Below are 16,006 nucleotides of genomic sequence, written 5' to 3' on the forward strand. Positions count from 1 at the left end.
CCGCAGTTTTCTCTCAGCACACACACTTCGTAACCAAGTATGTAAGCTCCACCATCACCTGTGCCAGAGGCGCCATAGATTCAGCTTTGTGTACTAATTTCAGTCTTCTCCCTGCTTATTGGTCAGTGGTCCAAAGTGCTCTGATGCCTCCAAGTGGCCCTAGGTCCCCTGGCTGATGGCAGAAGCCAGAATGTGCTTCCCTTCTGCTCTCTGGTCCCAAGGGAACTAGCTGTTGTTCCATATTTTGAGGCCGTGCTCTTTGCATTTGTGTGTGAGAAATGACCAGGGCCAAAGTTTTAGCCTGCCAGACCGGACTATCTTGTTTGCTTTCCCTGCATTGTATAGATTCTCTAACCCCCTTCACATGCAAGGGCAGCAAATAGGTGTGTGCCGCTGCCATTTTGACCAAATTGGAGGTTGCTCCATGATGTGCTAACCTAGACACTCTGGGTTTATTCATTTATTTGTGTCAGAAGCATCACAATTAAAAAGCATACTATAACACATAACATTTAAAATATAAAATGTAAAAGTTAAAATATATAAAAATTAGACAAATCTTGCCCCCAAACTAGCAACATTAATTGCGTTCTGTCACGCTGTCATAAGGTCCTCATGTCTACATTGGTCAGGGTACAAAGGGCTAGTATACATATGTGTTGTTGTCTGCAAGTCTCCGCAGTCACATAGGGCAGAGATCACCGGGTAACCCCATTTATTCAGGGTGTCTCTAGATCTTGCTACACTCGTACGCAGTCTATTCAATGATTTCCGAACTTCCCAGCTTTCACTGAAACCGGGTGCCAGCTCCTCTGCTGGTTCCCTCCAGCGTTGATTCTTTGTAGCTTTCCATAAGTCCATTCTACTTTTGAATTCATCAAAGTCTTCCGTCAATCTGAGGAAGCTTTTCCTGGATTTTAATCTCTGAGGAGCTGGTTGTAGGCCTTAAAGAGGGTGTTGTTTGGATATTGAGGATTTAAGCTTCTCTTTGTATGCTGCTGCTTCTCTACAGACAGCAGGAGGGGCAATGCCAGCTATATGGTAGATCTTATCTAGAGAAGTAGGTTTTAGACGTTAATGATTCTACTTGCTTCATTCAAAGCAACATCAACTTGCCCAGCATGTGCCAGCCGAGCGGCAGAGGGCTAATGCTGTAGTCCCAAGAACCCTTGGTTTAGCACCCCAAGTAGTGCTCGTTAATTTCCTAATGATGTTATTTCTTCCGCTAACCGTCAGTTTAGTGTTAATGCAATGCTGTTTATATGTTAAGGCCCTATCCAAAGCAATCCCTAAATATTTAGGGTGAGTGCATGCTCCCATAACACTCCTTTCCATGTAATTTGCAGCTTCCTAGCAGCCTGCTTATTGCGTAGATGGAAGGCACATGCCTGAGTTTTTGCTGGATTTGGCCTTAGCTGGTTTTCGCAGTAATATTGATCCAGCTCTTCCAGAGCTTTGGTTGATCGTTGTTCTACCTCCTTGAATGTTTTTCCTTGTGTGGCCATTGCCCGATTGTCAGCATGTATATAATTATTAGTGCCTGCAGGAAGCGGTTGATCGTTAGTATAGATATTGAAGAGGGTTGGAGCTGATACAGTTCCCTGTGGTAGGCCATTCCTCTGATTCCTCCACCTACTTTATCTTCCCTGGAATTCCACGAAAAACCTACGGTTCTGAAGCAGATTCCTGATAATGTTTGTAAGTTTAAAGTCTTTAGTTATATCATATACTTTCTGCTTCAGTCTCCTAAGGTTGATGGTGTCATTTGCAGCCATTAGATCTATAAATACACTACCCTTTTGGAATCCATCTTCGATGTATTGAGTTAGATTAAGGATTTGTGCGGTACAGCTTCTTTCGGGGCGAAATCCAGCCTGCTGCGGTATAAGCAGGGGTTCTACAGCTACAGTAAGGTGATTTTGTATCAGTCTTTCAAAGATTTTATATGTATGGTACAAAAGAGAGATTGGTCGGTAGCTCTTAGGGTTATTAGCCTCTTTACCTGGTTTAAAGCTGCTATAACCTTAGCCTTTCGCCAAACACCAGGGATCTTGCATTGTTCCAAACAGGCATTAAACATTTATAATATCCACTGCCTTGCTTTCGGCCCGAAATGTTTTATCTGCTCAGTAAGAATATCATCCAAGCCTGCAGCTTTCCGTGGTCTACATTTCGTTATAGCATTTCTCAACTCTTTCATAGTAAAAGGGGACGATAGGTTAGTTGTTTCATCCTACTTTTTTCTATTAATTTTAGTCTTATGGTTTAAAGGCATTTGTTCTAAATTACAATTCTTAAGGGTACCCTAATTGTAGTTAATCTTGGGTCGTTTAACCCTGATTAACCCATAGTATCTGGGTTCGCATGTCATGGAGCAACCTCTGATCAGGCCAAGGCTGAATATTCAAAATGGTGCGGCATGCAATCCACAACATGTTGTTACATGCAAACTGGGTCTATGTCTGCTGAAGGCCAGACCCCCTCCAGGTGAAACTTCTCACATATCTTAATCACCTGCCCCTTGCTTTGCACAACCCTCCTCAGCTGCAAAGCATTTTCCTATTTTACTGAATTTTTATGACTGGGTTTCCAGAAACACCTGCTTGCCAAGCTGTTAACTATACTTGAAGTATAGAGGAGGTTCCTGAGCTCAGTGGTAGAGTACATGCTTTGCATGCAAGAAGTCCCAAGCTCTATCCCTGACATCTCCATTTAAAAAGATCCCAGTTAGCAAGCCTGGGAAAGACCTTGGCATGTAACACAGGATCTTCTAATCTCTATCTAATTCATGGATTTAGAAATTGACAGTTCTTTTTTTTTTTTTTTGGCATGCTTTCTTCTGATTGTATGTTCTTCAGATTTTGTTGAATTAAACCTTTTTCCTTTAAGATCACCCATTTTTGCCCTGGTTTATTTTGCCATTGCCTGGGAAGTACCTACATCAGTCACCCATCCTGTGTGATAACTTCCTATAGACATTACCATAACTTTATGGAATCCAACGCTCTTGTGATGCTCCGGTAACACAACTCAACCTTTAAGGTGGACAGTTGGAATGAATCACTGCAGGAACTGTGGTGTAGTTTTGCATATTACATATTTTTACATAATTAAAATAGTATTTGAGTTGGCATACACCTTGGAGGTCATCTAGTCTGTCCCCCTGCTCAATGCAGGAGTCTTGCAACACAGAATCATGGAAATTTACAGTTGGAAGGGATCTTGAATTGTGATTTCACTAGTCATGAGAGGGGCATTGACACTGACCTCCCTGCCCATGCTCTTAATGTAGCTACCTCTCTGGCTTTTGTGATTTCACATTTAAGCATCTTTGCAGTCATAAGGTTTAGAAACTTACTGCTCTGAAAAAAGAAAAGAAAGCTGAATTCCACACCCACTATCACAGTCTTCACTTTTTCTGCACTCCTATAGTATAGCGGATCTTGTACGTGGCTGGTTTCCAGAGAGTCAGAGTTCCCGTAACTCAAATTAAAGACAGCTCAACCAGAGAGAATTCCAGCTGTAGGCTGCTTAGTAAAGAAGCACACTTCTGCAGGTGGTGCCTCCTTCCAGTGGCTAGTTTCAAATGTTGATTTGGCTCCTTTCCTCTTTGGTAGATTATCGCTTGAATCCGGTGCTCAGGAAGGCCTGCAAAGCGGACATCCCTAAATTCTGTCAGAGCATTCTGAGCAAGGCCAAGGATGACTCGGAGCTGGAAGGGCAGGTCATATCCTGCTTGAAGCTGAAATATGCAGACCAGGTGACTAAGGGGTGTGTGCACCAGTCAGCGCTGAGACATAGAGGGCCACAGAGGGCCACCTGCTGTGTAGCATGTGCACTTGCTTTCTTGCCAGTTGGGTAAAACAAGCATATTTAAAATACTAGAAAGCAGAGTTCTGTCTTGAGACCTTTTCCATATTAGAAGCTTAGAGCCAGTGACACTGGGTTTCTGGAAAATGTTCTAGTGCCCTAAATTGATTGGAATCTGATTTCGCATGTTTGACTTGTGTTTAGTAAACATAACTAAAAAAGTACACCATATTCATTTTACACTCTGTATATATAGCTCTTTCTAATAACCAAAGTATTTGAAATTATTGTTATTTAGTAGAGAAATTAATAAAACATACTTTATGTGGTTTAAACATATTCCAACATATTCGAAGCATACAAGAATGCATATATTAGGAAAATGCACATGGAAATGTGTAGGAATGTTCATACTGACATTTTTTAAATATTGCAAGTTGATGCAGAAATGGTACGAAACAAACTTAAGATTGGAAAAACGAGCCGCTGAGAGAAAAGGACATTGAAAGATTTGTCCATCTCTCACCACAAGGAACCACTTCACATTTTAACTGCAGTAGACATAGGTGGAACTGTTAAAATACTCAGGCTGCCACATAAATGCATTTATGTATTTTTTATTGAAAGGACATGGGACTACCCCTATAGTTAAGGTGAGTAGCAAAAAAAAAAAGGCTCTGTCTTTACAAGTCTCAAAATTATAGTACTTATAAAAATGACACCTGCAGAGCTAATAATGTGAAACTTGGCATCCATAATCAACCTGATGAGGCCTGCAATTGTGCAAAATTTCAAGCTGGTCTGATAAAATTTGCCACAGGTACAGCAAGTTAAAAAGTGCAGAAAATTGACATATTTGTACTATTTACTCAAGTTGTGGCTTGGCATAGCATGTATTTCTTTCAAAATCTGGGGGAAACTACCAGTGTACCTTATTCAGTCTTGATATGCTCATATAAGCTTCCAGTTTCCTGGTTTTGTGGAGCTTGAGCCAACATGAGATAGCCTTAAGTGTGGTCTTCAGCTGGTAGGGGTTTTGATCATTGAATTTTATTTTTAATCCTCCCAATAAACATTTTAATCTCTGGGTGGATTGCAAACAGTGAAGGGAAGATGTATATCCCAAAACACTTCGATGTGCACTGTGGAGCTATCATTGGCTGTGTCTTCTGACATGGGTCCATATATGTTTGGGAACATGCACCTCCTTTTCATAGTTTATACAATTACTGTAGCAGGCAGTGTAACAACAGGGTACCCCGGCCACGGCCCTTAGTGGTACAAGTTTATTTATCTGGGAAATACGTCCGGTGGGCAGTTCTGGATAAGGGTCCTGGATGGTTTCTCTTAACACTGGTAAAATCTGGATTCTGTGAGTGTGGTGGTTCAGTACGCACACATTGCAACAACATAGTGCCAGGCCCTTGCTGGTTTGGGGGCATGGACTGGGAACTATGCTCCACAGCACCATGCTTCTTTACCATGGACGTCACTATGTGAAAATGGAGTTGCAAGGGCAGAATTTGCATGTGGTTGGGGTTTTTTAAGTAGCAGAGGTGTGCAGCAACTAACCTTGTTACTATACTTCAGAGTTAGGCAACCTGGTGCCCTCCAGATGTGTTGGACTTCAACTACCAGTATTCCTAACTATTGACCCATGTTGGCTGTGACTTAATAGGAGTTGGGGTCCAAAACTTCTGGGAGGCACCCGTTTGCCTACCCCTGCCTACTTCATTCAGTTCTGAGGATCATATGAAATTTGGCTCATCTCCAGTGAGCAAACCTGGCATGACTGTTCCTGGTCTTGTCCCCTAAACAGCGTCTCTCTCCAGACTGTGAAGATCAGATTCGAGTGATTATCGAGGAATCGGCTCTTGACTACCGGTTAGATCCTCAGTTGCAGATGCACTGCTCAGATGAGGTGGGAGCTTCCAAGTTCAACCCTATTTCACCGTATATATGTTGGCAAAGTCCTCTAACTCTCGGTAGCACAATATAAACTATGGCAGTCTTGAGTTGAATCCTCCAGTGGTACAAATTACCCTTGTGGCTGTCATCTTTTGTGGCTGTTGCTGCAATTTTCAGAAAGTAGATTTGTGAGTGGAGCAACACATTGTGGAACCCCAATTTGGCATCTTACACAGAAACTGTAGTTTTTTTTCATCTGGTATGTAAAGGATTTAAAAAAAAATTTATTTAATCATATCAGACATTACATAAATAATCATCCAATACACATATCCTTCAACGAAGTTTCAATCAAAGAAAACAATTAATACAGACAGATGAAATGGATAGTAACAACTAGTGGCCATGTGTGCCTGGCCAGCCCGCCAGGCCCCAGTCCACGCACAGCCACGATACCGCGCTTCCGGGCAAGCCCTGACACGTGTGAAAACACTCTTTTCTGGAAGGGCAGGTCGTGCGCCTTCCAGAAACCGCGTGTTTTTGCCTGGGTCGGCACTTGCCCCTGGAAGTGTGATAGCGCAGCCACTCATGGACCTGGGCCGGTGGAGCTGTGCATGTGCAGACCCGGGCTGGCGGGGCTGTACACGTGCGCATGGCCCCTGTTGGATGTTACCCAGTGTATCATTCCAAAAAATGACCCACAACTCTTTCAATAAACCGGTTTTCAAACATTTGTTCTTCTCTAGTCCTTATATGATAAGTTAATTTCATCATTGTTGTAGCATCCTAGATCCTAAAAAAAAATCATGCAAGGGAGGGGCAATATCCTTCTTTCAAATGAAGTACTGAGATTTTTGATGTCAACAGATTGATTACCAGTTCCACATCTGCCTTTTCCGCATAGTCTTGTGTGGTGCAATCCTATGCATATTTAGATAGAAAAGAAGTCCCATAACTCGCAGCGTGCCCCAGCCAGCATGGCTAGCTGGAGCTGGGAGTTGTAGGACTTCTTTCTGTCTAAACATGCATAGGATTGTGCCATAAACTAATTAGGGAGTAACTTAAAAGGATCCAAGTTGATACATTAAGGGTGCAATCCTATGCATGTTTAGACAGAAAAAAGTCCTACAACTCCCAACATGCCCCAGCCAGTCATGCTGGCTGGAGAATGCTGGAAGTTGTAGGACATTTTCTGTCTAAACGTGCAGAGGATCACATCCTGAGTTCCTTCCCTTTGCCCCTTTTCCTGTGATGAGTGGTGTGTGGCAAGCTCTCCATTTCTCCTTTGTGATGCATAAGAGTATTTCCCGGAGTAGCCAGCCTTAATAACTTTACATTACAGAGCAAGCACTCCAGACAGACCGACAGCTTGCTCTGAGGGGTAGTTCCTGCTTGGCACTTGTGTCACCTCTGCTTCTTTCAGAGATTGCTACAGGTTCTGTCAGCTTGGGCACTGAGACATTGGAGAGGGCTGTGGGATAAACCTTTCGATGCTGCAAATGATCCCCTCCCGAAAGCCTCCGGTCCTTTAAGTAATGACTCCTTAAGCGAATAGCTTCCAACTTTGATTCTAGGCAGCAGAGGACAACATAGGACCTTCAGGGAATGTTACTGGCCCTGTGTGTTGGTGGCACCATAAGCCTCGATAATACAGGGATGTAATGTTTTCAGCTGGGGTATTCTGCCTTGCCACCCCGGAAAGTGGGTTGACATTTTATTTTCCTTGCTTGCTACCACACTTTGGACTCACTTTTCACATGAAGTGTATCTCCCACCCGCCCCCTCCACACACAAAGCATTCGAGGGTAATTTGCTGTCCTGTGCCACTAGGCAGGTCCCACATCCTCATGTATTTTGTTTTAAAAGATTTCTAGCTTGTGTGCAGAGGAAGCGGCGGCCCAGGAGCAGACGGGGCAAGTAGAGGAGTGTCTCAAAGTCAATCTGCTAAAAATCAAAGCAGACATGTGCAAAAAGGTAAAGAAACTACGTGCGTCTTGGTGCTTGTGGGTGTGGGGAGAACGTTGTGACCACCAGCTGGGGTCTCCTTGTGTGCAGTTCAGGCAGCGGGCGTTTGTGCTCATCTGGTACCGGAATTGTGGGCTCTAGACTGGGTCTTTTAGGAATTCCTGGTGGTGGTTATATTTTTCCTCTGCTTTGTCACTGGCTCCCAGCCCCACTGGAATCAGCCAAGGGAAGAGATTCATGCTTCCCCCTTTTGCACTGCCCCCCCCCCCCCCGCATCCATCTATTGATGGTTGAGGAGCATCACACTGCTTTCAGATTAAGGCCCAGCAAGGACCTTAATGCCTTCATCGCTTTGAGGCGAGAGTCCTGTTCATGTGCTCCACTTGGAGCTGACATTAGCGACACGATATTGCAGCGCTGTGAAGCCCCCTTACAGGACAGGCTGCCGATGACATTGTGCTGGTGCTCCAAGATCTGACGTGACAGGCACCCTGTCCAAGGCCTGCCACGTTGGCTTCCACCTGTCTCCAAGATGCTGGTTGTGACCTCTGATTGCAACATCACATTGGCTTGTGATGCCAGCTTCAGTTCATTTTCCTGCGTATTCTTAACATTTTGAGTACAGTCTTAACCACACACACCCTGAGCCAGTGGACAGGGTGAAGTAAGTTGAAATACCCAAATCATAATATTGTGCATTGTGCTCATCTGCTCTCCAGGAGGTGCTGAACATGCTGAAAGAGAGCAAAGCAGACATCTTTGTGGACCCTGTCCTTCACACAGCCTGTGCCCTTGATATCAAGCACCACTGTGCGGCCATCCCTCCTGGACGAGGGCGACGTAAGTCTCATGTTAGCTGAGGAGCCCAGGAAATGCCTGTGCCACCAGGGCTGCTTTTCCCACAGATTCCATAGTCGGCAGACTTTTGCTCCTCATATTGGCCTCTTAGAAGCTTTGGTACATTTGCACTCCCAAATACTTGCTTAGGACAGATTTGTACCCTTGCTAGAGATGTGAAGGCCTGGAAAAAGGGGTGGGGGAAGAGAAAACCTGTTTTTTTAAAGTCTGTCTTCCAATTTTTTCAGTGGGAAAAATAAGATTTGGGGGGGAAATTAAGAAGTTTGTAAGAATAATCTTTTTCTGTGAATTATGAGTACATTGAAGAGTAAAATGCTTTTAAAACTCTCTCTGCTCCCTCCCTCCCTTAAATCTGACTCATTATAGCATTTTGAATATATTATACCATGATTTTTGTTACATAAGTGCAATAACGAATGCATTTCCCACAAAAAGATTTGTTGTGTACATTTATTCTGTAGCCTTCCTTTACGTGCACATAATTTACTCCATTTAGCTATTGGCTGCATTCAGATATTACTCTCAGTTGTTATGAGCACACATGGCAGCACATGTCTGGCTCAAATATTTCCACTTTCAGTTGAGGGGGCGGGATTTGAAGCTTCCATTCATAGTTCGTAACAAAACTCAGTTTCTTGTTTTGCCTGAATATGCTAGCTTTTGGTTTGATAACTAACTACGGTTTGGTACAAACCACAGTTTCACATATTTAGATGTAACAGGAAATTGATTTGTTTCACATATTTAGGTGAAACAAGAAATTGGTTTGTTAAAACCATGAACTGAGATGTCAGATTTCTTCCCTTGCACGATGTGGCACATTTTTGAAACAAACAACTATGCTTTGGTTTTGATTTAAAATACCACACTTCAAAAAGACTTTTCCAGGGTCATTCTAGAACACAAACACAAATGAAATCAATAAAAATTCTTAATCTGAATGAATTTTTGTTCCCATTCTTTTATATTTGGTATAGCTGCCGATTTCCGATCTCTGCTGTGATGATAAATGAAATAATTTCGTCCTGTTAGCTTTTTAAAAAATATATAAATGGACACTTTTTTTGCTTACAATTTTAGATTCCAACCAATAATGTAATTAACTTTTTAAAGGATAACAGTGGAATCCTATCCAGGTTATGTGGCTGGGTTGTAGCCAGGCAGAGCAATTGTACCTATTGGAGCTTGTGCTGGCACGGTGGAAGGGAAGAAGTGTTCACCTTTCTTCCTTTTTCAGTTTTTCCCCCCTTGCTTAAAATCCACTTCTGCTAGCGCAATTGATCTGTCTTAAATCTGGATCCAACCAATGGGGCTTGCTTTCTGAATTAACAATGTATAGGATTGTACATTATATGATGTATATTAAAAGCAAACCAGCTTGCTAATAATCAGATGCTTCGGTAGTTGTCTGTTTATGAGACAGGAAAGAGGAAGTGAAGGACGGTCTGTGCTTTGGAGTATAACTTGCTAACAGATTGAAAAGAAAACATAGAAGTGGCAAGGGTGTATACAAAATGGTTGTTCACCACCTTGATGGATTTTTTTTAGCAAAGAAGGCAGCATATATATGTTAATAATAAACAAACAAACAGTTTCCCTCCCAAAGATGCCAATGGGAAGGAAATGACTTAGGCCAGCTCCAGGGCTGGAGTTGTGTGTCGTCGTCCGCGCCCCCCCCCCCCCCCGGTTCCGTGAGTGTACCGGGCATGAGAAGGCTGCAGAATGCTTTTCTGTGGCACCATAAAGGGAGGCTGTCTTTTGTAATGCTGTCTCCTCCATTCTGCAGAGATGTCTTGCCTGATGGAAGCCCTGGAGGACAAGCGTGTACGGTTACAGCCAGAGTGTAAGAAACGCCTCAATGACCGGATTGAAATGTGGAGCTATGCTGCCAAGGTGAGCAGGGCTCCTTGCTTTATTCTTCAGGGGTGTGTGTGTGTGGGGGGGGGGGTACCACAAAGGGCATGGGAGTTGGGACTGAGTGTTTGAAGTTGGCAGAGTAGGGGTAGGTCACTTACGGCCCTCCAGATGTTTTGTCCTACAAGAAATTGAGGGCTTGATGTATAAGCAACTTTACTACAGTGTGTTTTGTCCAGCTTGAATGTAAGAACTTTGGCTAAAGTTGTGCATGATGCCTGATTATGTATCTCTTTCTCTCTCTGTATATAGATGGATTCAGATATACAACTTCTGTTTAAAACCCATGAAAGCAAAAGCACTGTGTACGCGCATAGAGAGGGACAGACAGAGCTTTTGCTTTCATGGGTTTTAAACAGAAGTTGTTAACATAATGAGATGAGCCTTTTAACGTAGATATTACCAAGGGGAACTGAACCTCTTACCCTGAAAAGCCTGATTTCCTTCATTGTCTGCAGTTTTAAAACCCTTTTAAGTATGGTGCAATATAAAGCTGCTGTCCAGCTTTGATTTTAATTTGGATTTTTGTAATTATTTGTCCATAGTTTATTTTTATGTCCTATGGTTGTATGCTAGCTGCATTGCATACTAGCGGTAGTTTCATTGTAAGTGGGTTGAGGCTTGGGAGGTGGTTTATAGAATAAATGCTCTTTGTAGGATTTTAATGGAATCGTGGTAATTTTGTATCTTGAAGATTTGTTTGGAATGCTGGCCCCTAAACTCCATCTGTACATTCATTTGATAGGGATTATTTCCTTTTTGCTTGGCTTGGGAACTGACTCTTTGTTCTTTCTCTGTGCCTGCCAGGTTGCCCCAGCAGAAGGCTTTTCTGACCTTGCCATGCAAGTGATGACTTCTCCGTCCAAGAACTACATCCTTTCAGTGATCAGTGTGGGCATCTGTGTCCTGTTCCTGATTGGCCTGGTGTGTGGGCGCATCACTAAGCGAGTGACACGAGAGCTGAAGGACAGGTAGAGCCTGCCTTGATAGTCAAAGGGAGGAAGACGGAAGGCCTGCCCATTGCCCAGTTTGTACAGCCCTCCTCTGTATAGTCTCCACCCACCTCACTCCTTCGGAGAGTACAAGCAAATTACAGCAGCAGCACGGGCCAGCTGAGTTTCCCATCTCGTCCATGAACCCTCCATCCTTGGAATGAGTTGGCACGTGCAGCCTTGGCGGTCCAGCCAGCAGCTTCGTTACCCCATCGTTAGCGACTGTTGTTTGCCTGCCTGTAGATGAGTTTCTTCCTTTCTTTTTCTCTCTCTCTTTCTCGTACTGTGGGAACTGCCCTCACTCTCCAAACCAGACTGACAACCTGCAGCTCAAGAGGTTTTTAAAGTACGTTTTTAAAGATCTGTTCCAGGCATAGCATTGGGCAGTGGGTCTTGGTGGGGAAGCACTTGCGCTCTGTGGCTAGGCAGGAGGACTGAGGGAAAGGGGCCTCACCCACCACTCACAGCTGGCCTTGCTTTGGACACCTGGTTCACACTTGAACAAGCATTTCCAGCTCCTAATCAGTCAGCAAAAGTTGCCTCCAGAGGCCCATCATCTTTACTGATCTGCTTTTGTTACTGTGTTCTGTTGTGTGTGTTTTTAATTATTTTTGTGGCTTATTCCTCCATTTTTGCCAAAAGGCAATGCCTTTCATATTTCCCCTCACCTTTGGGACTAATAAAATATTGACCAGAATAAAGAAATTCTGTTGGTCTTATAGTGGAGGTGTGGTGTAGGGTAGGTAATAGGTATCCTTGAAAGAAAACAGGAGTTTTGCACTCCTGGGCACAGCCAGGAATGTTTGGCATTCCTAGGGTGGTTATTGACAAGTTCCTAAAGTTTCTCCCTGATTTGCTAGGGACAATGTTAATAGCTGGAGTGAGATTTCCCTGCTCCAGAATCCAGCTAAAGGGGTTGTTAGCCTTCGGAGATGTAGGAAGACAGGCAAGGCTCCAGCACCAGGCAAGAACGGTCGCACGTTGCAGGGAGGGGACGCTTTGGGGAGTAAGAATAGAATGTGTTTTTGTACTGCCTGGAAGGAGGCCATGCCTTTGTTGAATCCATGCTTCTAGAACCCCTTTGCGCTGAATGTGGGAGCCATTTCTAGTCTGATTGGGGAGCACAGGAAGAGGAAATGCGGCAGTGATTATGCAGATGCAGTGGTATGTATAGTAGGATATCTATTAACCAGTTAGACATGGTCACCTGTGTGCGCTGGAGGCATAAGTCACCTGGTGGTTCTGCCCAGTGCAAAGCTTGAGTGCAGCCTCTCTCCTCTCCTCCCCTGGCCCCACCCCCATTTTCCAGCTTTGCTATTGCAACCACTAGGCAAATGTCAGCTTCTCAGTATTCTGCATTAATTTCACAAAAGTGAGTGGCCTTTCTGCAAAGGGACCAGCTAACCACGGTGATGTGGACAGACTGTCATGCGTACCAGTACTGTGAATCTTTTCTGCTGCATTCAAAGCATTGGTAAAAGGTACAAAGTTTTTAGCTTTAGGAAACCTTTGTTTTTCATCCCACTGGGAAGTGAGCAATGCAATTTCTGTCTAGTTTTGTATCCCTGGGGATGGTAAGCTAGAAAAGCATGTGCAAGGGTTTTTTGTGTGTGTTTTTGGACCACCACTGATTTTCAGGCCTCCAGAGTCAAAGGAATGTAATTAGGGAAGCAGTTTCAGTGGATCCGCCCTTGACTGTGTGTACTGAAGGGTTTCTTGGACAATGGCTACTGGATTCTTTTTGGAATAAAGTGCAGTATGAGCCCCCCCCCCCCCTTTCTGGTGTCATTGGTCCTCTGAAAGTTGGATTAGAAAAGGGCATGTGCTACGATTCCCCGGTGAGTGTGTGCTCAGTGTGTTCCAAAGTCACTCATCTTCTTTCCCCTCACAAAGGCCCCTTCAGTATTTTGAGCTAACAAAAGAAAGAAACAGGATAGTTTCTCCATACGATACCGGCCTTGACATTGGGGACTGAGATCCCGACACGTACACGATTGCATCTGCTACCATCGAGGACGGGACAAAAGTGCTGGGGTGAGGAACACAGTTGTTCCCAGAATAATGTAAGCCCAGTGGAGAGGCTGGGTGTGGAATGTGAATTGCAGGGTGGTTGGTGGTTTAATTTGCCTGGTGGGAGGCAAGGAATAGCCTTGGGCATGTCTTGCTTAGGATCCTGCTAAACGATGGGAAGAAACTGGTGCCTGTATTGGCTGTTGAACTTTGTGACCTTGGAACTAATGCTGCTAAAGACGAGGAGGTCCCCATCATCCTGGCTAGCATGTGCACTAGAATGTTATGCACAAGGAACTAGTCTTACCTTGCTGTCCTTCAGCTGACCACAGTTGCCTTCCTCTGGTCCTGGTGAGAGTGCCCCATGGGTAACAATTCTCTACTGAGCATATGCTAGTCAGAAGCCGCAGTAGCCTTGAGGCCACCTGGGGATTTTGTTTCAGCTGCTGGCGTACAATGATGCAATTGCAGAGAGAGAGGGCAGGAGGAGATAGCGTGAATGGTTACTGGGTGATTGGCTGCCTGAGAAGAGGCGAACCTCCCGAGCAGTTGTGACAAATCAGACACACCATGTGTCCCGTTAGCCTGGGTGAGCCGCTGCTTAAAAGGGACGAGAAGCAGCCTCTTAAGCCCAAGTGCTGCAGATCTCTTTCTCTCTGCCCGAGAGTCTCGGCAGCTGTGCTGCTCTGCCTTCTCCTCAGGTTCAGACTGTGCTTTGTCGTCAGATGCTGTCCATGTGCAAGGGGAAGTGCCAGTCTGTCCAAAAGCTAAGTGTTCACCCTCGGACGCTTAACATTAGGGGCTGCTGTTCATTAAAATGATTTCCTCAGTAAACATGCATTGCATCACAGGTGCTGTACTCACCGCTTCCCACTGAGGGGTGTGCAAGACAGAATAAGGGCTGCTGCTCGGGGAAGATGGGAATGGTTGCTCCCCACTTGCTCCAGCCAAATGTTGACTGTTTAAAAGTACTTAATGAACTGGGGGACAGGAGTGTGTTTCTGTCTGCTTCTTTCCTATTTAAAACAAACAACCTATTTGAACTCATATCTGCACCACTTTGGCCTTTATTATCCTGTAACCACAAGCAGCTCCAGCTTCTAGTCCCTGTGCTGAAGCTTCTCCCTTCAGAGGAAAGGAGCCTTGTCTCTTCTCTCAAGGATGATCCACTGGATGGGATGCTTTGGAGGGTTGGGTAGGTGGGTCAGGCACTGCTCTGTGGAGGCAGGAGAAGTGTAACACTTGTGAAGTGGCTCTGGTATGTTGTGGAGGGATTAGGGTTCCTACATAGAGACTCTATAGGTGATGTGTGATACTTGGTGGAGTCTGAGCAGTGCCACCCCCTTCCCTTCGCAGTGGCTCTTAGACATAGCCTTGACTATTTGCCTCTTGTCCCATAATAAACTGAGTAACTTGGCTGTGGAAAGCAGAAGGATCAGATGTGCTGCTCCATTTTAACGAGTTACACACTCTTCCCGCATGAACGCCAAGGGTACTTCCAGCGTATTGGCAATAAGGAGGCAGAAGAAACTACCTCCAGGAAGAGGTACCAGCTAGGATGGGAAGTGCTAGCACTGGCCCAAGGATTGCTGTGCCACCTGTGCTTGTTGCAAGTCCTGGGTGGATTGGCAATTTCTGTGTGGATTGTGAGGGTCAGGTGTGCTGCTTCTGTGTGACGGCTGTGGACTCCTCCATCCAGAGGCTCCCTGACTGGTGCAAATTGCTTAGCCAGAGTTGCCTGGAAATGCATGAGAGGCAGTATGCAGTGTTTACCTTCAGGTCTGCTTTGGAGCTCATAACTCTGATTTTTGATTGCAGATTGACCTGCACTGGCATGTGTGGGGTTTGAGGGAAGCAACATGCATGTACCGAGTAACTCAGGATGACATATAGGCGGTTATGTTCGATGTTCCTCCTGCAGCTTTGAAATCCAGCCCAACGGAGAGAGAATAACTGATAGATTGTACAGCAAAGGTTGACTGACTAGTCCTTTTAAAAACGTAACATTAACAATTTTTTTGTAAATTGTTTTTCCTTTCTATGTACAAAATCTTGGCCATTCTTTGTTTTTACATGTTCATGCTGTGTAATTTTGAATTGTTAACTGAAATACTGAACATAATGTGCATTTTTTTCTGTACAGATGAAATGGGAGAATTTAATAAAAAAGTCTGCAGGTTTCTACTTGTTTTGCTTGTGTCTCTGCCAACTGAGTAAAAGAATTTTTGTCAGCCACCTTTCCATCATAGCCCTTCTGAGTCTTGCTGGATTTGGAACAAAGTTATGGAGCTTGCTGGCTCTCACAGTTCTAGGTCTGCCTTAACATACTCCATTTCTGTAAAATGCCTCTGATTCTACTGAGAATTCCCCATTGGCCAAGATGATGGGTTCTCTGATGCTGTTGTCCCAGGCTAGAGTCTGACTGATGTGGAGCTGATTGGAGCGAGCAGGCAAGTGTCTAGGGAGGAGGCATTTGGACTGACTTAAGTAACCAGCTTTTAGAAGGCTTGGATCAACAGCTGGTCCAGCTGTGTGTGTGTGGGGAGAAA

At 44.5% G+C, this 16,006-nt stretch overlaps 1 protein-coding gene across 3 annotated transcripts in view; it reads left to right on the forward strand.

The window, feature by feature from the left end:
• The window catches only part of GLG1 (golgi glycoprotein 1), an 88,645-nt gene extending 72,982 nt beyond the window's left edge, over window positions 1-15,663 (forward strand). For 2 of the 3 annotated variants that reach the window (XM_084812201.1, XM_084812199.1), the window contains exons 21-27: window positions 3,618-3,760; window positions 5,630-5,731; window positions 7,585-7,692; window positions 8,403-8,523; window positions 10,328-10,434; window positions 11,263-11,426; window positions 15,276-15,663. In XM_084812201.1, the coding sequence (XP_084668327.1) occupies window positions 3,618-3,760; window positions 5,630-5,731; window positions 7,585-7,692; window positions 8,403-8,523; window positions 10,328-10,434; window positions 11,263-11,426; window positions 15,276-15,306 (776 nt within the window). In that variant the 3' untranslated portion in view covers window positions 15,307-15,663. Of the gene's footprint in view, window positions 1-3,617; window positions 3,761-5,629; window positions 5,732-7,584; window positions 7,693-8,402; window positions 8,524-10,327; window positions 10,435-11,262; window positions 11,755-15,275 lie in introns of those variants that run through there. The other variant, XM_084812198.1, reaches the window with a different exon arrangement.
• Window positions 15,664-16,006: the final 343 nt, after the last annotated feature.

Source organism: Heloderma suspectum, chromosome 8, assembly GCF_057233095.1.
Source record: "Heloderma suspectum isolate Gila_16-S chromosome 8, 16-S_ref, whole genome shotgun sequence".
Lineage (NCBI taxonomy): Eukaryota > Metazoa > Chordata > Lepidosauria > Squamata > Helodermatidae > Heloderma > Heloderma suspectum.